The sequence below is a fragment of the Gadus chalcogrammus genome, chromosome 5 (genome assembly GCF_026213295.1).
Source record: "Gadus chalcogrammus isolate NIFS_2021 chromosome 5, NIFS_Gcha_1.0, whole genome shotgun sequence".
In the NCBI taxonomy this organism is placed as follows: Eukaryota; Metazoa; Chordata; class Actinopteri; order Gadiformes; family Gadidae; genus Gadus; species Gadus chalcogrammus.
Window position 1 is genome coordinate 16232317 of NC_079416.1, and position 22482 is coordinate 16254798.

Below are 22482 nucleotides of genomic sequence, written 5' to 3' on the forward strand. Positions count from 1 at the left end.
GCAGCTGCCATCCAGTGTTGCCAGATTGGACCAACTTTCCCGCCCAATCTGGCAGCACTGCTGCCACCATGTTAAGCAACAAGCAGCTTAACTGGCTTCCTGAGCGATCCACTAATTAATTGATCCACTCATTGATGACCCTGACTGCCTGGTGGACTGAACCGTGTTGGCTGGGTTCCAGGTGGAGGAGGAGCAGATGCTGGAGATGTGGGTGAAGGAGGAGACCTCGGCCACCCGGGCCAACGTCCTGGAGAAGTGGACCCGTCTTCAGGGCCTGCCACAGCACCAGGCCATGCTGAACTACATGAGCATCATCAAGGAGTGGCCCGGCTACGGCTCCACTCTGTTTGATGTGGAGGTGAGGACGGTTTTGACAGTTTACTATTTAGTCGTTGGATGGATTCAGTTAGAGTTATTTAGGAGCAAGAAGGAGATAGGAATCTTGTGCAACAACAACAACAAGTAGGCTACATATGCGATCGAACACGGAACCGTTCTCACGAGGGTCACAAACAGCCCGGCAGACCTCTGTCAATGAAATGTAGTTAAAAACTCAAAGATCAGAGATAAAAGGTTTGATTCACAATGTTCCGTCTAGATGTAACAATCCTTTGGTGAGATTTACCTAGCGTCTCCTTAAATATCTGAAAACATGGTCTGGAAAATCTCGGAAATGATCATATGAATTCTTTGATCGGTCAGCAGTGCGGGTTCAGAGACCGGTGTCAGTCAGGGACGGGGGTGAGGTCAGGGACTAATAGTGGGGGTTCAGAGACAGGGCTCTAGCAGGGAGGGGGATGAAAACAGTACAAGGGCGACCCATATCGAACCTCTTCAATATCCAATTGAAAAATGTGTCATCCACCTCCATCCTCAATAACTCTCTCTTACCTCTAATTACTCCACAGTGTAAAGAGGGTGGCTACCCCCATGAGCTGTGGCTTGGAGTCAGTGCGGACAATGTCTCAGTGTACAAGAGGGGCGAGCCCAAGCCCCTGGAGACCTTCCGGTATGAACAGATCACCTTCTTCGGAGCTCCACAACCCTGCACTTACAAGATCATTGTGGACGAGAGGGAGATCTTCTTCGAGACTCCCATGGTAAGGGTCTCACGGTAGTTTGAGTGCCGCTCAAAGAAGTCTTGTTTAGAACGTGCAGAGTATCACTGTGTGCTAATCTGTCCACCCTTTACCTTCCAGGTTGGGGATGTCGCAAAGATCATGAGGGCCTACATCAACATGATAGTGAAGAAACGCTGCAGCATCTTGTCTGTCTCCAGCGTCGGCAGTGCATGGATGAGCTGAGTGGTCGTCCACCAATCAAAGCTCTCTGTTTTCTTCATCAAGCCCCACCACAGAGAGGCATCAGATGTTGCTCTCCTCAGGATAGTGTGTGTTGGTGTTTTGCCAAATCCTCGAGTCCATGATTGACTGAAAGTCGTCTTTTTCAAAAATGCAAGAAGGTGGGAAAATTAGGACACCTGTCGACCCCCTGTGGCCACTGATTATATTTGGATAAATGATCAATACTTTGGTGGACAATATGTCAATGTCTATTTAAGAATGAGCATGGAAAAAAAACAATAACAGCTATTTTAGGGCAGGTCCTCTACACGAGTCCCATCCCAGTTGTAGTATCTGCATGTAGATGTTCAAGCACACCCCAAATGTCTCTGCTGTAATGCTTTGTTTCTGGACCAACCTCACTAGTGACAAGCACAATGATTCTGACCCCAAAATCTACCCCTCCTTCATGTCCCGCTGTCCTGGATCCACAATGAACCCTGCTTAAGGGTTATCAGCCCTACCAGAACCCTCAACTCCACCACACCTACCCAGCCCTACCACAACCCTCCACCCTACCAAACCTACCCAGCCCTACAGCAACCCTCCACCCTACCCAGCCGTACCACAACCCTCAGCTTCACCACACCTACCCAGCCCTACCACAACCCTCCACCGTACCAAACCTACCCAGCCGTACAGCAACCCTCCACCCTACACACCACAGCTACCCAGCCTACCGCAACCCTCAACTCCACCACACCTACCCAGCCCCTTCACTCTTGCTCTGTCTCTCTCTCTCACTCTCTCTCGTTCTCTTCACATATATTTGTTGATAGTGTTTGCATCCCATTTCTACTCTTTATTACGTTTTATTGCTGAATTTTCTATTGCTTGCGCTTTTCTTCTCGGGTTCTCTTTGCTCGTCTATGTTAATTTATGTCCCTGGAAGCCCCGTCCCCCATTTTTTAAAAGTCAATCTCACTCCATAACATCAGCTACATCATCATGTCTGACACGAGTCAACCAACAGGGAGTATTATTTGAGGGCTAAATGCATAACACTGAATGTCCCCTTCCTACACACGGACACGCTTCACTTACTGTGTCGTGGGGACGTGGCTCCATGTAACATTGCCACTGTGTGGCCTCAAACTACTGGTTGGAGTGACTGTTGAAGTTTCTGAGTAGAGTTTAAGCAGATCCACTTCATAGAGGACTGGGGAAGGGAAATGAGTGAGGCCCTTCCTTGATGAATTTCATAAAGACCTTTGTTGTGGTTTGAAACAGCAATGAGCCATGCTTTATAGATGAAAGCCGATGGCGGATGATATTCACAACAATACCATTATTCAGAGTATGACAGTACTCTTTTTCATATTTATACCTATATATAGTATGTCCACATATTACCTTAAACAGTAAGCATTATCTTATTATATTCACATTAACACATACGATACATGTATGATACTGTAAACTGAAACATAATTTTGTAATGTATATCGCACACATATTGTAAGAGTTGTATCCATGTTGGTGACCCACTGTAATATAAATGGATGCCATTATAACTACATAATGTGAACGCTCTTGTATAAAGTACATGCAAAGGAAAATAGTAAGTAATTCACCTATATACGTTTTAAAAAAACACAGCAATATGCTGTGTGCTGGCTGTGTCATCGATGTGTCTCACTATCACAGTGTTGTGACACACATTTTAAACACAGAAGACGGCAGCCATCTTGGTCGTATGCCTTCGTATGGGTACAGAGTTTCACATCGTCCGGTCAGAGTTACAGCATTATCTTGTTATCGTTATTGAAGCCATACAATACAACCACAAGAGGATCCATGTCCATCTGAATCTAGGCTGCCATATGTGGACGTTTTCGTTTCTTCTGTGATTCAAACTATGATTCTTTCTCAGCACCCATAAGTTCTCTGTTGTTGTTGTTCCCACTCCTCTGCTGTGTATCCCCACCCCTTTAACGTGCATTGTTTTGGGACTGACGCTGGGATTGAGCGAGTGTATTCATAGTGTCATGGCAAAGGGCGGGGACTGATGGCAATCTATGGAAATTGGAGAAGAAGAACAAAGAATTGTGTTTGTTTGCAACAAAAAAAGAGAAGAATATGGGAGAATTCACCTGAATAATATTAATGAGCGTTATGTTGTGATTGTTATTTAAACAAAAAGGGGTAAAAGTATGTATGAGGAGGTAGGGAGGGAAAAGGGGTACTTATTTATACTTGTATGTATTGCAGTTATGGTGTTGATGATGGGAAGGGGGAAAAATTGTCATAATTATGAAATGATTGAGTGTTATGGAAGTTATGGAAAATGACTATGAAGTTGTTCATGCGGAATGTCGTCAACAATGCTTAGCGGTTGTGTATTTCTTTGACATCAGGTAAAATATACGTTTATATATGTCCCATTCATGTGTGGCTGAGTTGACACTTCCACCCAATCCAAAGTAAAATTTGAATTTACAGCCAAAACACATTTGCCCTTAAATAGGAAGACATTCAACTGAATGGATCAAACCAACAGTATTCAAGCTCAGTATTAATTGTGGTCTATGTGAAGTGCCACAAGCCCATATGTTCCCCATATGGAATAAGAGCGGAGTCAGAATTATTTGATGAAATCCTTAGAATATAAAAAAAGGGACTTCACGAGTATGATCATTTTTAGAAGTCTGATAATCCATAAACCAAAACCTTTCTGATAGTGATACTGTGTCTGTCTCCCCCACCTATTATATATTTTGTCACTATATCACCCGAGTATTAAAAAAAAGTTGCCATTTATTATAGAAGTGTGATCAGGCTATATTATGGTTAATGCTGTTGAACTGAAATCACATATCTGACTATTCTGATCGCAAGTCTACGTACAATAGCAACTTTAATAACAGCAGGGTCCTTATATAAGCCGCAGGCGGCCAGATGGGGCCTGGCACTCATGTTCATCTTATTATTATCATTACATAGTGAAACGTTGTGCTTGTTTAAGAAGAAAAAAGAGAAAGAGAGAGAAATGTTTGTTGTTCTTTGTATTTGTAACTGGCTTTACAAAATTATAATAAATTATTGAACTTTAGTTATTTGTCTTTTTGAAAGAAAAGGAAGGCCTGGTCCTAAATCAAGTACCGTGTGCATGGAAAAATGCTGACGCATGGAATCATATGATCCTAATAGACGCGCCCACATCCCTACCGTACACACACCTCTTCAACTTTAGTGCGCAATGAGCGTGTGCGTGAAAGTTGGTTGGTGAGGCTAATCTTGAGCAGTTAAAACATCGAAGCAGTTGTAGTTGTTTAACTAAACATTGCTTAATCTGCAAGTTAAAGAGTTTCTCTTTATACCATGGATTTACGCAGTTTCATCCCCGTTTTTCTTATCCTCGTTGGATCAACAATTGCGTTCGGCCAGGCTTCCGCACCGGGTATAGGTAAGTAAAAATATTAGCCCAAATTGAATCCAATAAAACAAATATAATATTAATCAAAACCAGTAAATTGTTTGTTGGTTTTAAATGTGCATATTTTTCTTTGGGGAATTTAATTTGTAATAATCATATGCGTTGCTGTTGTATCCTTTCTCAAGTAGGCTAAGAAATTGGAATTAAATCTAAAGTAAATAGTACTCCGTATAAATATTTTGATTGTAGGCCTACCTACAATTTGTTAACTTATAATGACTTCATTACACGGAGGATGGCTCTTTTGAATTCAGTTCATGCGGGACTAAACCTGCGGGAGAAACAAGGAACCTGTTCCTCCAACTCGCTGCTGGCCGCACTGTTTAGTGTCAAGAAACTCCTATTGAGCTAAAATTATAAGAATGGAAATCAAATAGATATGTATCGTGTCATGTCCCCACTCACAAGTGTCCATGATACTATTTTCGACCAGGAACGTCTACTAATGAGACGGTTGCGTTTGCTGTGGTGGTGTGTTTCTATGGTTTACCACCCAAGTGGATTAGGAGCAGTAGCTGAAAAACACTCCATTGTGAGAACAAAAACTATCTTGCTACTATGACACGTTTACTAGACTGTTGTTTGTTTGTCTGTGGCGTACGGTACGGCTGTAAAACGACACTAGGCCTAACCTCACTCAACGAAGTGTTTCTTAAAGCATAATGATCGAACGTATGTCCTTCTTACAGCGTGTGAACTTATGAATGCGTCGAACTGTGAGGGGTGCCTGGCCAATGTGTCGGTAAGTTTTTGTTTTGGAATAACAAGACCAAATATTTAAGTCTCTAGTTGTAGGTTAAATGTTGTGCCACAAACGTATTAATCCACAGTCCACTGTAAACAATTTATACAATACATTGGATGTTTCCCCAAACCTGCCATTTCCTCCTCCTCCACACTTGTTAAACGTGTTCTGTGTGTGTGTGTGTGTGTGTGTGTGTGTGTGTGTGTGTGTGTGTGTGTGTGTGTGTGTGTGTGTGTGTGTGTGTGTGTGTGTCAGGATTTTCAGAATGTCCTGTAGAACTGGATGTTATATCCCTCGTTTAACGACAACAATGTGTTTGTCTTTACTGCTTTGTAATCTTGTCCTGTGTTCTGCTGCAGTGTTTGTGGTGTCTCACATCTGAAAAGTGTATAACTTACCCTGTGAGTACCATCCTCCCTCCGCATGCAGTTTGCCCATTGAACGATGCTCGCTGGGGTCTCTGTTGGAGTAAGCACACACACACACACACACACACACACTGTTCATGTAGACAAATCATCCATACATTCAATGTCCATCAATGACAAACACTACATAAGTCATACAATATCACCTATGACAAAATGAAAACGACTATAAGGGACTTGGTAGGCATGGTAGTGTGTATGCTGTTTTTAAGCAACTGAAGAAGGTAGTGAGTAATAATATTAGAATTTAGTTCTTCTTTCAATTTGTAGATTATCATAATTTCACTCACTATTCTCCATTTCTCTTCTTTTACACCAACTCAGTGAACTTCCAGATATTAATTATCACTTTGTCAGTGGTGGGTGCAGTCATTATCCTTGCTTTCATCGTTTGTCTGCTCTGCTGTTGCAAGTGCCAAAACTGTGGGTAAGTTTATCATTGGCTGCATCTCATTCCTCTATGGATTTGTTAAACTCTTTGAAATGTCAAAGGTCTTGGGAAAGTGAAATATCTGAAACTAGGGCAAAGGTAAGAGTACCAATTTCTTGATATTGTTGCTTGGGGTTTCATTTAAAGGGAGCCAGGGAGGGATCATCTTTTAAAAAAAACCTTCATCACTATTTGAAGGAATTGGCAATTCCTTCCATTTGTCATAGTTTCATCGTTATGTGTAACCTCTACGTCTACTGCCAGATTAAGGTTTATCGTGTGTGTGTGTGTGTGTGTGTGTGTGTGTGTGTGTGTGTGTGTGTGTGTGTGTGTGTGTGTGTGTGTGTGTGTGTGTGTGTGTGTGTGTGTGTGTGTGTGTGTGTAACAGCCAAAATGGCTTCCATGTTTTTGGCTAGGTGCAGTGTGAACGCTTCTAAATCAACATTTATTTACCACTAATATTGCTAAAAATAGCACCAAACCTCTGAAGTAGCATGAGGGTCCTTACACATAAAACGAAGCATCAACAACTTAGTTAGCGTATTGGGAGTTTATTAAAAATGACTGTTTTCCAAGTCTGTGCCTTATCGGCCCACACAAGTCGAATACCGGCTACTGTAAATAATATAATAGAGGCGCCAACAACTCTTGATAATCGGATGTTTAAAAAAATGTGGCGCCTCTATTATATAATTTGTTGTAGCCGGTAATCGACTTGTGTGGACAGACTTGGAAAACAGTCTTTTTTAATAAACTCCCGGCTTATTTTACCCTGGGTTCAATTTTCTGTGCACTCTAAATATTGATTTAAAAACTCATTTTTAAACTCTTTTTTAAGTATGGAAAAAAAACCTTCCTCTTGTCTTGTGTTAGATCCAAAAGCTTTGACGCAAAGATGGACAGAAAAGCCGACAAGACAAAGACCAAACAAAATCAAAGGTGAGGGGAAAGGATTCGTTTTATTAATGATGTATACAGAATAACCCACAGAATAACTTCTACCCCGGTAGCTACTTGTATAACGTGTCTTCAAGTCATCTTTTTTGTAACATTGAATATTGATATAAGATCATTTGTTGAAAGAGGGATCGAATGTTGATTTTCATTTGGCTGATGAATTTCCTAGTTTTATTTTTAAATGTGAAATAACTCTACCCAATGACCAAACGGTTTAAATTTCGCAGAGGTTTTTGGCTTTTGACTGTGTCAGAGCTTAATTGTTGTCACAGCTGCATTGTTCCGCAAATGTCTACCAGTAATGTACATGCCAATACAAAAGAAACGTTTTTTTTAATAGTGGGAAACACCCACGCACACACATTGAATAATGTGTCCCAACTCCCCAGACCGGTTTTGTGAGACGCAGGTGTGTTTGTCATGAATTTTGTCATTGCCATTTTCTGAACACACCCTTGTTGGTGTTTTAACAGGAGATCAGAGATGAAGGAGAGACATGAGGAAATAAGAAATAAATACGGTGAGTTCATTCTCCTTAAACACTCTCACACCCTGTTTGTTTTTCATCCTCACACAAACATTAGATTCCCACCTATGGTCCTAGGCTACATGTAATTTAATCTCTTTTGCAACCCCCTTTCCTGTCTCTCTTCACTTTCCTGTCCATAAAAGCACTTAAAGCCCATAATATAATATCAACAAAAGACACAAGATTTGGCTGTTGTCTTTTCTCTTGTGCCTTCAGTTATGGTGGATGTTAATGCTATGTATTCATTTATTATACATTGAATAGTATTACTACTAACTAAAAAGACTTGTTGCCAAATGTAGTGAACGGACCACCTTGACATGTAGATTTCTCCTCATAGGCCTGAAGGGAGCCAACCCATACTCAAGATTTGCTTGAGATGCTGAACTTTGACTTCATCCTCTGAGAGATTGGACCCTCTGCTCTAAATGTGTAGCAATAAACTGTAGAGAAAATAAATGTCTTAACTATTTTATATTACTTTACGAGAAGTTGAACTACTGTTGTACACTCACGAGATTGGACTGCCTGGCCGAGCCAAAGGTTTTTAATGTAATGTATATATTTTATTTTGGTCACTGCAACCCAGGTTCCACTTAGTTGGTTCAAAGTTGAACATAACTTGTGAAGAATGCGGCTGACCTAATTCCAGCCTTATCATCAATGAAACGACAACCACAAGCAAGATATGTCATTGGTTCAGCGATTGGCCAACAGTCTCTTGTGTTCTGCATAGTCTTTTCTCATTTTTCTCGGAAGACATTGATACGAGTCACCGAACCATCCTCTTGGTGTGTTCTGTGGATTCAATCATAGAGCAAATTCTTTAAACTTGTTGTCTGCCTCACGACCACTAAACACAGTATGTAAGTGTTTGATAGTAAAGTTGTTCATAAGGATGGATTTGCCTCCTTATGGTTTTAAGATATGTATAATTGCACTCAGAATGTAAAATGTTTATTAATAGTGAATGTCCAGATGGTGTAATTGAAGTTTGATGTAAGTAAAGATCTGTTTATAGGAGGCCTTTTGCATAGGCTTGAGACAATTTATCCACCAATCAAACGTCATAAACAGACATTTTAATTCATATTTTAGCATCCAATTTGAGCAAAATATTAGTTTTTATTGGTTGTTATCTGTATCGCCTTCACTCGTCTGGTAACCGCAAATAAAGTTTAATTGAGGATTGTTCGCTGCAATGTCTTTATTTCTATTTTTAATGGTTGAGATCTCCAAACGAAAGTGCATTTACAGAATTGAATTATGATTTCAACTTCTATGATCATTTTATTTATCCATCAGATTAAACATGGGCTTCTGCATTTTGTTTTTCAAATCTAAATTTTTTTGACTACTTCTGGAAGGGACAACAACCCCTGCTACTCTGCCCTTTGGAATATCAACTGTAGCCAATTTCAGGGTATTGTGTGATAATCAGTAAATACTTGGTAAGAGGGAGGTTGTGCTAAATTCTTGACGAGCTCTTCAGTTCGCGTGAACGAGCATGTTTCTTTATTGCGCGCTCCAGTTTCTTCGTGCCCGTGTTCTCGTATCACGTGGTTCTTCTACGTCCAATCGTAATGAGCAATAAGAGTCGACGCGCGTTCCCGTCACTGTAGGAGAAGAGAGGGTTGGAGGCGCAAGAAAAACAAATATAGCCTAAAATACCGGTAATCCTTTAGCCATTTTACAATAATCCAACCAAGATGTCAGAGGAAAAGCCAAAGGTGAGACAACTAGGTTTGTGTTAACACCTGGGACATGAAGGATGCCTGTTATCAGTTGATGCTAAACCATTCTTTAGATGTGTAGTCTAAAATGGCCTGGTTTGCACGTTTCTTTGAATCGGCGCAGTATTTGTTTCGCAAATGAATGGGAACCATAATATGGAGTGTTTGAATTTACAATTGACTGCATATTGCATCCCAGACAAAAGTCTAGGTAGTTCAATTCATTTTCTATTTTACTTTACTTAATAGTTAGCGCAATTGTTGGTAATACGGAGATTGTGGTTTGCGGGGCTTTCTTTGTCGACCACGCTTTGTCCGCAATGTCTGAAAACGCCGCTACTACACCGGCGAAATTCAACGGAGCACAAAAATAGTGACGCATTGATAGAGAAGACCACGCCATCCACGCTGCATTTTGAACCTTTGTGTGATTCATCCAAAAACACATTTTCAAAACAAACTGCTAGCATTTGTAGCCTGTAGTATGACGCTAAAGGAAGTCCATGCCCCCCCATCCCCCCCATTCTGGCATGCCGCTAACGCATTAGCCTAAAGCTAACATTGCTAGTAGCACAATATGTGACTTACCATATAGCAAGTTATTATTGCAGTGTTTTGGGACGCACTGCTCTGAAGCCGTGCCCATATTTAAAACAACATAATCGAATACCAATGTAGAATAATCTTGATGTCACCCTCTTGCTCTATGTATATAGACAGTTTGTTGTGATGTGCATATCGGCCGGTGCGATTCAGTTGTGGTGTCTGTCTATCATTCGTGTGAATTTGAACTAAAGTATCCCCTCTGTCTTTTTCCTAGGAGGGTGTAAAGACCGAGAACGACCACATCAACCTGAAGGTTGCAGGGCAGGACGGATCAGTAGTCCAGTTTAAAATTAAGAGGCACACACCCCTCAGCAAACTAATGAAGGCGTACTGCGAACGACAGGTAAGTCAAGACATGCTAGTTACATTTTCACATTATTTGAACACCAAGACAATAAACACCGATTTTTTTTTTGTTGTCATGTATTCGATGATTGCACATGGATGTCTTTATTTTTTCCAGGTTCAAGGTTTGATGAGAAATTGACGTGTTACCAGAATGTGTTTCTTTTTACCTGTTAAGATCTCCCAGCCTCTGACTCTGTTGCGTTCCCTCTTCTCACAGGGTCTCTCAATAAGGCAGATACGGTTCCGGTTTGACGGTCAGCCTATCAACGAAACAGACACACCATCACAGGTTAGAAAATAAGTCCTTATCAATGGCTAAATAACTTTTCATGGACTTACTATTGTACCGATGTATGCATTCAAATACCGCTTCAGTTTCAGATGCCCGAAATGAATGAATCTGTCTAAATCTTTTATCTGTAGTTATTAATTCGAGCACAATAGAACATTTGTAATATTTGCAAAATGCATCATTGGGTCAGTTTTGACAGAAATACTCCAATTGCCCCGTTTCCTCTTATTTCTGGTCAGCTGGAGATGGAAGATGAAGACACCATAGACGTTTTCCAGCAGCAGACGGGTGGGCTCTGCTAAGCCCCGCACACTGCAGTGATGGTCACCTCCAAGCCCTGCCCCCAGCCACCTTTACGGTCCCTCTACATGGTTGCTCTCTTCAGCTTTTCTCAATTATCATTATTTTATTTTTTATTGTTTCCTGTCCGAGGATGTCTGAGTTGTTCTATATATATTTTTTTTCTTTGCCCTTTCATTGTGTCAGATTGGGAGCCTTGCTACACTGTATTGTCACAGACAAGACTGAACTCTTACTCAAGTTATTGACTTTCTCTCAGCTGGCCAATCACCACAACACTTCCTTAACCCACATTGCAGCTTTTGATTGGTCAACGCAAGTGATCGTGGGGGTCAATGGCGTGTCGGCGCTTCAACCTTCCTCTGTAAAACGCTTCAAATAGTTTTGAGTAGAGGGTCTTGGTTTACACATGTCTTGCTGTCAATTGGGAGTTCCAGACATTTTGTTCTGCTGTTTTTTTCTTCCTGCCAGTCTATGATCTGTCATCACTCAATGGAAGCTCTGTTTAAAGCTAGATACCAACGACGCTTCCTGTTTTCATTCTGGTTTTGTTCTGCGGAGTCACCGATGGCCCTTTGAGCGTGGCAGCGTAATTTTAATTCATTGCAAGTAAAGGTGCTCATTGCATGATTTGGTAAAACTTTACAATTAGTGTACATTAATTAACCAATAGATAACTTTAGAAGAGCCCATAATCTGAAGTTGCATAGGGTTAAGGATTAATGTTGATGACTATCATCCTATAATCATCCTATTTTTGTTGAAACAAACACTTAAACAATTAAATGTGAGTTAATATTTGGCACAGCATTAACTAATGGGTAATTTACCCTAATTGTGAAGTTATACCCTAAATCATGCAAAAAGATAATGTATAGCAATGTGTTGTCTCCCATGGAGTTTTTTTTTTTGGTGTATATTGGTATCACTTGATTCCAAACCAGAATAGTTCTACTGAGAAGCAGGCCTATTCTGCTTTGGTATGTGAGTGCAGCAAGAATAAATGAAGAATCCGGGGTGCTCTCATTGTTGTGATGTGGGTCAATGCACAATTCCCAAAGTTTCCTGAGAAAAAACAAGCATACCTCTGGTTTTACACAGAGGTGGGGTAAATTGAAACCATTTGGACCCCCTGTCCCCTTCGTAGCCGTTTTGGGTTGACATTACCTTTTTGATTAGATTTTGAGGATTTATAGATATTTACACGCAGCATCCTATTCACCAGCACGACCAAACAAAGGTGCCGGCTTCATACAGGGAATTCCGTTTGGTATTACCTACATCTACCAAAATGTTTTCTCTAATCTCTCCATATGCGAGAACAATGAGGGTACCTACTCACGGGCCTTTCACACGTCTGATCACCATTTTTAAAACAAATGGAATTCCCAAGACATGGAGCAACAGTATTCCCCAGGGGTGTGCGCGTGAGGATGGCTCCAGCAATAACCTCAATAGTATTGTTCTCAGGCTTCATTGAGTGCTGCATGAGCTTCTCTTGCTTAGGGGGGTGGGGTGGACATCTGAAGTCAGGGGAGGCTGGTGTTCTGTACCCACAGGTCTTGTCATGTTCATTTGTTTCTCTACTGATTTGTACATTATTTGTTGTCTTTTACTACTGTATAGCTACAATAAATATAGTTTGGTACTCAGCTTCCTGTTTACATCTTTTTATTGAGGTTGCTTTGGAACAATCTTTTTATATGTGCTATATTTGTCTCCTGTGGGTATTCATAAAACGCATTTGTATAGATATGGGTCTAATCTTTTCCTGATAAGGCCGGTGGCACTAAGTTATCTGACAGGCTTCCCAGCCGGCAACCTGCTCTACTCTACTGATGAATATTTGTTTGACTTTGAAAAAGGCTTTGAATCTCGAAAGCCATGCAAAAAACATGCTCCAGTCTCACCCTTGTTAAAGCGCTCTATTGAAGAGCGCAGTTTTTTTTAAACCCAGCAGGGGACGCTGGTGAATGTCGATTTCACATGCCAGTGTAGACTAAAAAGTTTGACGAAGGGAGCGTTCGTTATCGACAACACAATCGTTTATCACAAGTGCGTTATTAGATTAAAATCAATTTCATATATATATATAATTCAGATGAGCAGGCAACATAGATAACACGAGCATGATAAGGATATCATTTATAGCGGTCTTACTAACGACCCTATTTACAAGCAGGTGTCCGCATCGGTTGATAAGCGTACAGGTCAGATTGGACAAATTGGGAACAGTGAACGTGGCTTAATCGCAGAATCTGATTAGTCCAACAGGAATAAGGAAACCTGACGCGGTCTTTCCTACTCGTTTGCTGAAACCACACACGGTACGGGTGCGGCTTTGGGCGGGACTAGATGTAGACATGATTGTAAGGGTTATGAAGAAAAATGGAAAGCAGTCATGTGTTTTAATGTGGGACAGGAGATTTGCCTTGTAAATGTTCCCAACAGATGAAAGAATTTAGCGACATCTGTTTTAGCAACCAAACAAATAGGCCTACACACCTAGGCGAAGCGCTGCCTTCATAGTAAACCAGCACGAATAAACGAGATTGACGTTGCAAATCATTTGAGAGGTAGATGTGCAGGCCAGTAGTGACTATATTACGATTGCTTCGAGTATGTTGCTCAGTTAAGGCAATTAATCTGCTTAGAAGGCTACATATTACATAGGCCAAGATGGCTATCTTTAACCATCATCCTCTTTGCAATGGTTTTTCTCATACCTTCGAAGAAATTGTTTTAAAAGTCATATCTTTAGATCTTATATGTAAACACATGTATGATAGCCAGAAGAGCTAGGCTAGAACACACACACACACACACACACACACACACACACACACACACACACACACACACACACACACACACACACACACACACACACACACACACACACACACACACACGCACACACGTCTGGGGCATGTACAGTTGTTCCTCATAATGCAGAAGAAATATTAATCGTTTTCAGATGATGTTCCTCTATGTCACATGGCCCAGCAGTCGGTTTCCGATCAGGCTTGTGGGTTTAGTTTTGACCAAATTAAAGGACATTTTGCAGCACATTTAGAGCCTGGGGAAATCATTTAATGACAGAAATGTGGTTTACCATCTCATTGTCGCCCTGTGTGTTTATCATCTGATGGGATTTTTTTTGTCACAAGAATACCCTTAGACACATAGAGGGCAAGCTTCATCCCCCAACCTCCCCTCTCATTGTCTAATTATGGAAGGTGAAAGGAGGATGTACTATAGCTCATCATTTGCATGTCTCTGGTGTTTAAAAGGGGGCGTGTTGGTCTTGGCTTCGCCACAGAGAGGAATGGATTCCTCCGGGATAGCACATATATGCCTTGGGACTTTGCCTCTCTCCTACATCTCATGATTCCACAGTATACTCACAGAACTTCGTTTTTTTTTAAATCTGGCTTTCAGTTAGAGGAATTTGCTGAGGTGGAGATGATTCGTGACCTGAAGTTATTCCAGAGGACACTATTGTTTGGTCATATTATCTTGAAGGATACAAGGTAGTAAAGGAGACATCTTACTGGCTGGGCACTCCACTTGATATGGGGATATAGGGTATGATGTCCCCCATGATCTTCCTACTGCTTTTAATCCTGAGGCTCACAACCACTGGAACATCAGCACAGACATGGAGACACTGTACAGGTATTTCATTCTGTTCTACTAATCTCATTTTGTGTCCTTTTTTCTAAAGTCAATTGTGTCCGTTTTCCTCATCTGTGTCTTTGTGTCTTGGCTTAATTTTCCCCATTTCCCATCCTAAAGATTTCTTGATTCTTTATTATTGCGGTTTGTCTACAGATTTTCCTCGATAACAACCAGTCCTGGGAAATCCCTTGGCTGAAGCGCAAATTGGCACACAATCTAATATTGACGTCATTAAATGGCACAGAGATAAAATGATCGTTACCCAAATTGGTTGAACAGGAAAAACGTGTTGTACTTCTATGAAGGGATTGATTTATATCATGTTTATTCTTTTTATTCACTCCCCCCACACAGCACTTCTTTACTGAAGGGCTTTTTCTTGCATACCAGGGGAACCATGCTTTAAAGAATTGGAATATAGGATTAACTAGCTAATTACTTTATAGCGTAGTAAATTCTGTGCGCCAATGTATTGAGGGGGGAAGGAGCCAACATGTGACGGGCCCTAAATCTTTCCATCTTCTACAGATTTACCCCCTCTGGATCTCCTATCCTTTGTCCTGGAGAAGGACACCTCCAGACCCACACCAGGGGTTCGAGTGATGGAGGACGGAGGGATGAGGGGTGTGCGTTTCTCTCGCCCGCATCCTTCCCTGAGCTTCCCCTCCGCCCAACTTCTGGTGAACTGCGACCTCTTTCCCGTTGATTTCTCTATCGTGGTGACCCTGAAGGTTAGCCCCGCTGATCTCAAGGTAAGACCCATGTGTCCGTGGCTTGACGCATCTTGAGTTTTAGACAGCGGGGTCCCACGGTCTTTGAGATTATTACATTATTTGTCACCGTATTTCCACCTCTTGTCTTCTTCCTCATCCTCCTCCAGAGGAACGAGTACATCTTTTCTCTGTTGGAGGAAAATGATTACGACAACAGAACGGTTAGGGGAAGGATGACGGAGGAAGACAAGACGAGGGGGCAAACGGCGGGGAGGCGCGAGGAGGCGGCGGCGGCGGCCAGGAAACAACAAGAAGAGAAAGGAGATGAGGCGTCTGGAGCAACCGCCAGACAGCGGGGAGCAGTCATCCTGGGGCTGAAGATCGCCGGGAGTCGTCTGCACTTGGTCTTCCAGGGTCACGCCAAGGCCACAGAGAACTGGGTGTTCAGAGGGGTGGAGCTGACGGAAAGCCAGTGGCACACGCTGGTGTTGGTGGTCACAGGCCAGCGCGCCACACTCAGCGTGGACTGCAATGCCCCGGTAGACATGTGAGTTTGATCTTTATTGCTTGCTTTAAACAGCTACACATACTCACACAGACACACACACACACACACTCACACACACACACACACACTCACGCTCACGCACACACACTCACACTCACACGCACACGCACACACACACACACACACACACACACACACACACACACACACACACACACACACACACACACGTTACAGGTTCCCTCCCACCTGTGGTTCTGTGAAATACCCCCCCCACCTCCGCCTCCTACTCCTCTAAAGCCCTTGCCTGGGGTTATAGTACATCCTTCATCGCAGCACAATGGCTCAGTTCCAAGTGTACCTTGAGCCTGTAGCCATACAGCTTGACAGTATTTGATAGATTGCTCTAGTGGTAGGGAGGAATCTCCCGCAGGGCATGGGGAGGGTAGGTGGAGATCAGTGCTCCAGTACCATGTTGAAAATACTCCTCCTTAAACTAAAAGACAGAACAATAAGGAAGATTCTCTGATTGATTCACCCCATGCTTTTTGAATGCTTGTAAATGGAGAGCAAAACATATAGCAGCAGACATTGTGGGTTTTTGATCATGCGACGTGTTTGGTGCTCAGGGGTCTCTCCAGGTCTTTCCCCACTGATCTCGACATCAAGGGATCAACATTCCACCTGGGGAGCCGTGGGAGATGGAAAGGCCTGTTTTCAGTAAGATCTTTTTAAATAAAACAAAGATAAACAACAGAGAGGTTACAATGGGGATTAAAAATAAACAGCTATTGACCACTTTGAACGCATATATATATATATCAGGTATATAATTGTTATTGCATATTATCTATATGTTTAATAATAACATAATTTGTATTCATTCCTTCAAGATATGACACTAAATATTACAACATGCACACTGTTTTTGAATCAACACTGAGTTTGGTTTCCCTGTGGTTTACCTGCTGCTGATGTGCTCAGGGTCTGGTCCGACAGCTGGTCCTCGTGCCTGGTTCGGATGCCACCCCCCAGGTCTGTCCGTCCTCTGAACCCGGACGGATAAACACCCTCTCAGTACCACCAGTTCTGTTCGACCTGTCTGTCAAAGCACAGAAGACTGACAGCCACCCGCCATCCTATGGTAATCTGCCCTGATGATGCCTCCATTAAAAGATATGCGATCCCATCGGGGCAAAAGCACAAGATAGTTAATCCCTGTCACGTCTGTCTGTCAGTCTACCTGATTATCTGTCTGTCTTTCTGTTTTAACTATCACCCCTCACTGCCTGTCATTTCTCTACATCCGCAGAGGCACAGTTGAAAGTGTCAATTGGTCCCCAGAACTCATGTTCAGAGACACTGCGGGGACAACTATGGTTCAACCCCAACAGGAAGGGTCTCTACCTCTGCGATGGCGCCACATGGATCCCACTTCTGGAGGGTGAGAGCTGTAGCGGCTCAATGTAATCCACATGCACAGGTATCATATCAATGATTGCAAAATCTTGACTTTCATTTCTCTGTTTCACCCCTGCTCAGAGCACAAGCGTCTGGACTATGTGGTGGAACGTCAGGTTCTCACCACCAGCTCCGAAACGTACGACATAGAGGTATGCGTGATGATACACAACCTAAACAAACACCTATTTACAACCTTTAACCAATGTGTTACTTGCTTATTATACGTATGTATATTCTACCTATAAAATTGCCTTTCTTATCACCGTTTTAATACCTTTATTACAGTTACACTGTACCTTTTAGATACATTTGAGTATACCTGCAAAACAGACATTTCTGGGACACTTGGACTTTGTTTGTCCTCTAGGTATTCCAGATGCCGGGTATGGGGCTGATGGCCGCCATGGCCCATCGCTCCACATCTTCTGGCTCTGGGGTCTACTTATGGTCCCAGTCAGGTTTCCAGCTCTACCAGAGTATCAGCACCTATGGAGCTCTGTCTTGGAGATATTTCACCTTGGGCGAAAAGGTACCTAGGTTGAAGAACAGACCGGAAAGGGAAGGGATTTGGGAAAATGCAAAATGATGTAAAGCATATGGAACCATGTGGTAGGATCCCATTATTCATGCTCCAGACTCTGATCATCTGTTTTCCCTTTTTTAATTCACTGCAGGCGTTTCTTGTAGTGTCCAACTCTGGCGGTTGGTCCCAAGAGTTGGCTGAGGAAGAGGCCAAAGAGGAGTTTTCTATCATTTACAAGTGGAGCAAGAAGAGGAAGCGCTTTGTGACCTACCAGACCCTTCGGACCCACTGCGCCAGGGACTGGGAAGCCTTTAGCATCAATGGACACACCTATCTCGCAGTGGCCAATCACAGACAACGTTAGTGGAATCTTTTGAATTTTGTTTCATTCAAACATTCTAACTTCCACAACAACAATGAAAACACCAACACCAAATTACCAAAATGTCCCCCAAATTTGTTGAATATTTTTTTTTTTCCTTCTGTGATATCTAATTCTCGCTTTTAATTCCTTTCCCCGTATGCTTTCTGGACCATGACGTTAGCAAACAACAACCACACTATAGAAAGCGTTCTGTACCGGTGGAACAGAAGAAGCAAGTCTTTTGAGGTTTACCAGAGGCTGCAGACCTCAGGGGCCTACGACTGGGAGTTCTTCACTGTCGGACCATACCATTTTCTGGTGGTGGCGAATGCTTTTGATGGCGTGACGACTCACGTAGACTCTGTCATCTATGTGTGGCTCAGTGGGAGCTTCCAGGTGTTTCAAACCATTAAGGTAAGAGGGAGTGAGTGAGGGGGGGGGGGGGGGGGGGGAGAGAGAGAGAGAATAATTGCCCCAACCTGCTCTGGATTTAGACACAATGATAATCTATAAAGAAATCAGAATTATAAATAATGTAATAAGCAGTGGAAACATGAGTACAATCATCAATATAATTGATAAAGACCTACATTGGGGCTTATCGAGCAATTTTGGCAGGTGTTTGCATTGACCTCAGTAGTTGAGCAGCACTTTCATATATTATTTATCTGCATGATTTCATACTTACCATTTTCTTTTTGAGCTGGGCTTTATTGTTGCTGATGGGATCTGTATCTTTGAGTTGGCTATTTATAGCCTTCCTGTCCCTGCACGAAGAAAGAAGGCAACAGAGCCAGCAAGCGATAAAACTATAATGAAAGACAAGTGGAAAAGGAATGAATGAGAAGGGGCGCGTCCATGGATTCAAGACTTAAGGCCTGAAATAGAGGCTGTGGTGAAGCAGCGTTCTGCGTGAGACACACATCTCTGACGTGTAACCGATAGCCAGTTGTATATTAGAACATAATCACAATGTAGGTGATCACGCTGACACATTGAGAGTTGAATGGGGAAACCGCAGAAGGGTTTGGGATTACTGATTAAGGGGGAACTCCATGCACAACTGGATCTGAGGACGCTCTGAAACCCTTAGAGGCATGCAACGATTAATCAGTTTAAAGACGGGGGAATCTCCAGGAACCAGGATAGTGTAGCGGCTGCTAGGGTGTTCGACTGCAGGCCGGAAAGGTACTGGGTTTGATCCCCAATGCCTACCCTTAGGTATCTTACCTGACCCCTAATCTAGCTGTATGTTGCTCTACAATGTACGTGTCTAGATGGACAGTAATCACTGACTCTATGTTCTATTCATTGTATGTCTGTTTACCCAGTCGCGTTTCAGCTGCACCTGACATTCACCCTAGTACCAATGCCTCACCTCCCGTTCTACCTCTTCCTCTTCTTTTCGGCTTGTAGACGTTTTGTGCGACCGACTGGGAGATGTTTCAGATTGACGGCCGGGTGTTCCTGGTCGTGGCCAATGGCCACCGGCTCCATGGAAGCGGGCCCAGCGAGTACGCCATCAACTCCACCATTTATGAACTCGATTTAAGCGCTCGTTTATTCGTTCGCTTTCAAGACATCATCACCTACAGGTAAACAAACGTAAAACACTCCCTTGTAGTTATACCTTTAGCCATAGAGCTGTGTTCATAAGACCCTTTCATATTGTCTTCAGTCCTGTAGTAATTCTTCTGTAACAATGTATAATAAATGCCATTTGGGGGACTCCATGTTCTTAGATACCTTGAGTGCATAAATTCCTATACTCTCAAACACATAACCATATTCTACCATTTCAGCAACAAATGACTGTGTATGTCTGTGTGTGTGTCTCTCTCTCTCTCTCTCTCTCTCTCTCTCTCTCTCTCTCTCTCTCTCCTCTCTCTCTCTCTCTCTCTCTCTCTCCTCTCTCTCTCTCTCTCTCTCTCTCTCTCTCTCTCTCTCTCTCTCTCTCTCTCTCTCTCTCTCTCTCTCTCTCTCTCTCTCTTCCCCCCCCCCCCCCCTCCCTCCAGTGCGGTGGACTGGGAGTTCTTCATCCTGGGCGAAGACTACTTCCTGGTGGTTGCAAACTCCTTTGATGGGGACTCGTACTCCCTAAACAGTGTCCTCTACAGGTACTCACTCTTATCAAGAGGCCCCCTCCCGATGTCGAATTGTTTCCAACATTTATAGTGCTGAGGCGCTACGTGTGGGAAGATGATAATGCCGTGGACTTTATAAATGCCACAGGCACGTTAAAGAAACAGTAGTTCAAACATTTGCACAAGATTTTTTGACCAAGGGGAGCTCATTAGGAACATACCAGTGGATTTATGTGAAGAGACATGCCACAAAAAAGTCCCCAATGTACTGTCTCTCGATTAGCGGACATGGCTTTGATATAGTGACTTTGTTTTTCTTTCAAACAATTTATAGGTGGCAGGGATATGAAGGATTTGTTCCTGTTCACTGGCTTCCGACGATCGGGTGCAGTGACTGGGAATTTTTCACTTATGAAGAGAAATCGTATTTGATCTACTCCAGCGCCAAAGCTCCTCTGTCTAAAGTCTTTATGTTGAAAACTCATTAGAAGAGAGTCAGCACACCAAACAGGGTGTGCGAAAACACAGGTGTGGTGTGTGTGTGTGTGTGTGTGTGTGTGTGTGTGTGTGTGTGTGTGTGTGTGTGTGTGTGTGTGTGTGTGTGTGTGTGTGTGTGTGTGTGTGTGTGTGTTGGTGTGTGTGAGAGAGAGAGAGAGAGTATCGCACATGTGCAGACGTGCGATAATGTGTAATTATACTCTTACTGTAAGCCTACCTGTCTACAATACTCGGCTCAATCGTAAGCAATCTTCAGAGCCTCACGTAGCCTTCTTTGAAGCTGTTTGTGAAACCAGTGTACCTCAATTAATAATGCAAAAATAGTGCTTAGAAATAATGGTCAGATGTGTTCATATTCTTCTTTCCTGTGGGAATATTTATATTTTAACAGTTGCATGAATTTATTCTGTAATAAAAAAATATGAATCACGTAGGATAATTCATGATACCAATGTGTACGTTATCATTTTTTTTCATAAATATCACTGTTATTGGTTCAAACCAATACTCACAGAAAAGTGTTACTACAGAAAACTACAAGTCCCAGAATTCCGCATTGAACCTCCTGTTCAGGAAACATGGCCGCGTGCTGTCTGCCAGTGTTACATTTATTTACGTTTTGTGTATTATCTTTGAAAACACCTGGCAAGGTAGAAAAAGCTAAAGTTACAATCTGTGCCGCGTAAAAAACACAAATGGCAGTATAAACGTTTATGTTTTCCGAAGTAAGAGGAAGGAACAGGATTTCATCGTAAGCGTTGTGGCACTGGTCTCCTTGCTGTCAGTTTCCACCCCCCGGGTATCGTACTGCATTTCGTAGCCTAGTCTTTCATCGATACTCTTCTCACATCACATTCGGTAATAGTAGCTATGTTTAGCCCCGTCAAATCCTCGTATTTCAGAGTCAGCCCAGCCACTGTCAACAGAGAACTTGGCAAGACCAAGATGAGATAGCAAGAGGACAAACAACAATACCGACACGTAGATAGATACAAGGCTACATACACTTTTTTTTTAACGAAAGCTAAAGCTATTAGGTTAAAGGCAATGTTTGGGTGTCTTTTTGAGGAAGAGGAGGAAGCAGGGTTTTCTCCTAACCCAGGCTTGGGAAGAGTTGCCAAAGGTATAGAGGAGCCTCCTCCAACTAGGGGAAAAAGCAATCTCAGCGGCATTAAGAACCAGGGGGGTACCTGCTACCTCAACTCCCTGCTGCAGACCCTGCTGTTCACACCAGAGTTTAGAGGTCAGTTTGCCTGCACGCTTCATTAAAATGGGCTATGGAGATACACATGGGCTATAATTACAACGGAAATTCGATTTGTTTTTGTTCATGCAGAGGAACTATTTAGCCTTGGGCAGGAGGAATTGGGACTTCTGGAAGGCAAAGACAAACCAGAGGCCAAAGTAAGTGTACACCATGGGCACTTTAAAACATACCGGCTACAACTTGTAGCTCTTGTCTCTAGCTATTGTCTGTTTGTGTGAAAACAAGCTAACAAT

At 42.5% G+C, this 22482-nt stretch overlaps 5 protein-coding genes across 7 annotated transcripts in view; all 5 read left to right on the top strand.

Annotated features, from left to right (window-relative positions):
- Positions 1 to 1304, top strand: part of myo10l1 (myosin X, like 1) — a 42764-nt gene extending 41460 nt beyond the window's left edge. Inside the window, exons 42-44 of the mRNA XM_056589748.1 lie at positions 182 to 358; positions 909 to 1100; positions 1200 to 1304. Coding sequence (XP_056445723.1) covers positions 182 to 358; positions 909 to 1100; positions 1200 to 1304 — 474 coding nt within the window. The remainder of the gene's footprint in view (positions 1 to 181; positions 359 to 908; positions 1101 to 1199) is intronic.
- Positions 1305 to 4470: 3166 nt separating this feature from the next.
- Positions 4471 to 9087, top strand: pttg1ipa (PTTG1 interacting protein a). 2 transcript variants are annotated; one of them, XM_056590511.1, is made up of 7 exons: positions 4471 to 4749; positions 5469 to 5521; positions 5884 to 5992; positions 6277 to 6379; positions 7256 to 7321; positions 7813 to 7859; positions 8209 to 9087. In XM_056590511.1, exons 1-7 carry the CDS (start codon positions 4665 to 4667, stop codon positions 8244 to 8246), a joined length of 501 nt encoding a protein of 166 aa, XP_056446486.1. In that variant the 5' UTR covers positions 4471 to 4664; the 3' UTR covers positions 8247 to 9087. The 2 variants fall into 2 exon arrangements, with proteins under 2 accessions (XP_056446486.1, XP_056446487.1); XM_056590512.1 differs by lacking the exon at positions 4471 to 4749 and adding an exon at positions 4818 to 5311.
- A 361-nt stretch (positions 9088 to 9448) lies between these two features.
- sumo3a (small ubiquitin like modifier 3a) lies at positions 9449 to 12442 on the top strand. The gene is made up of 4 exons (XM_056590513.1): positions 9449 to 9598; positions 10422 to 10550; positions 10773 to 10844; positions 11087 to 12442. The coding sequence occupies exons 1-4, from the start codon at positions 9578 to 9580 to the stop codon at positions 11147 to 11149; spliced, it is 285 nt and encodes a 94-aa protein (XP_056446488.1). The 5' UTR covers positions 9449 to 9577; the 3' UTR covers positions 11150 to 12442.
- A 717-nt stretch (positions 12443 to 13159) lies between these two features.
- Positions 13160 to 21410, top strand: tspeara (thrombospondin-type laminin G domain and EAR repeats a). 2 transcript variants are annotated; one of them, XM_056591352.1, is made up of 14 exons: positions 13160 to 13474; positions 14589 to 14825; positions 15357 to 15580; positions 15709 to 16088; positions 16679 to 16769; positions 17034 to 17193; positions 17362 to 17493; positions 17592 to 17662; positions 17881 to 18042; positions 18188 to 18395; positions 18582 to 18814; positions 19817 to 19995; positions 20416 to 20517; positions 20819 to 21410. In XM_056591352.1, the coding sequence occupies exons 2-14, from the start codon at positions 14738 to 14740 to the stop codon at positions 20970 to 20972; spliced, it is 2184 nt and encodes a 727-aa protein (XP_056447327.1). In that variant the 5' UTR covers positions 13160 to 13474; positions 14589 to 14737; the 3' UTR covers positions 20973 to 21410. The 2 variants fall into 2 exon arrangements, with proteins under 2 accessions (XP_056447327.1, XP_056447326.1); XM_056591351.1 differs by lacking the exon at positions 13160 to 13474 and having other exon boundaries at positions 14092 to 14825.
- Positions 21411 to 21545: 135 nt separating this feature from the next.
- The window catches only part of usp40 (ubiquitin specific peptidase 40), a 14769-nt gene continuing 13832 nt past the window's right edge, over positions 21546 to 22482 (top strand). The window contains exons 1-2 of the mRNA XM_056590968.1: positions 21546 to 22225; positions 22319 to 22386. Of these exons, the coding sequence (XP_056446943.1) occupies positions 22030 to 22225; positions 22319 to 22386 (264 nt within the window). The 5' untranslated portion in view covers positions 21546 to 22029. The remainder of the gene's footprint in view (positions 22226 to 22318; positions 22387 to 22482) is intronic.

Bases quoted from the DNA above. Each gene is read 5' to 3' on its own strand.
- pttg1ipa (XM_056590511.1), top strand. From the start codon at position 4,665: ATGGATTTACGCAGTTTCATCCCCGTTTTTCTTATCCTCGTTGGATCA. The intron at 5,522-5,883 runs GTAAGTTTTTGT...GTTCTGCTGCAG, and splicing joins GGTGCCTGGCCAATGTGTCG to TGTTTGTGGTGTCTCACATC. The intron at 7,860-8,208 runs GTGAGTTCATTC...TTCTCCTCATAG, and splicing joins GGAAATAAGAAATAAATACG to GCCTGAAGGGAGCCAACCCA.
- sumo3a (XM_056590513.1), top strand. From the start codon at position 9,578: ATGTCAGAGGAAAAGCCAAAG. The intron at 10,551-10,772 runs GTAAGTCAAGAC...CTCTTCTCACAG, and splicing joins AGGCGTACTGCGAACGACAG to GGTCTCTCAATAAGGCAGAT. The intron at 10,845-11,086 runs GTTAGAAAATAA...ATTTCTGGTCAG, and splicing joins AAACAGACACACCATCACAG to CTGGAGATGGAAGATGAAGA.
- tspeara (XM_056591352.1), top strand. From the start codon at position 14,738: ATGATGTCCCCCATGATCTTCCTACTGCTTTTAATCCTGAGGCTCACA. The intron at 18,396-18,581 runs GTTAGTGGAATC...CCATGACGTTAG, and splicing joins AGTGGCCAATCACAGACAAC to CAAACAACAACCACACTATA. The intron at 18,815-19,816 runs GTAAGAGGGAGT...TTCGGCTTGTAG, and splicing joins AGGTGTTTCAAACCATTAAG to ACGTTTTGTGCGACCGACTG.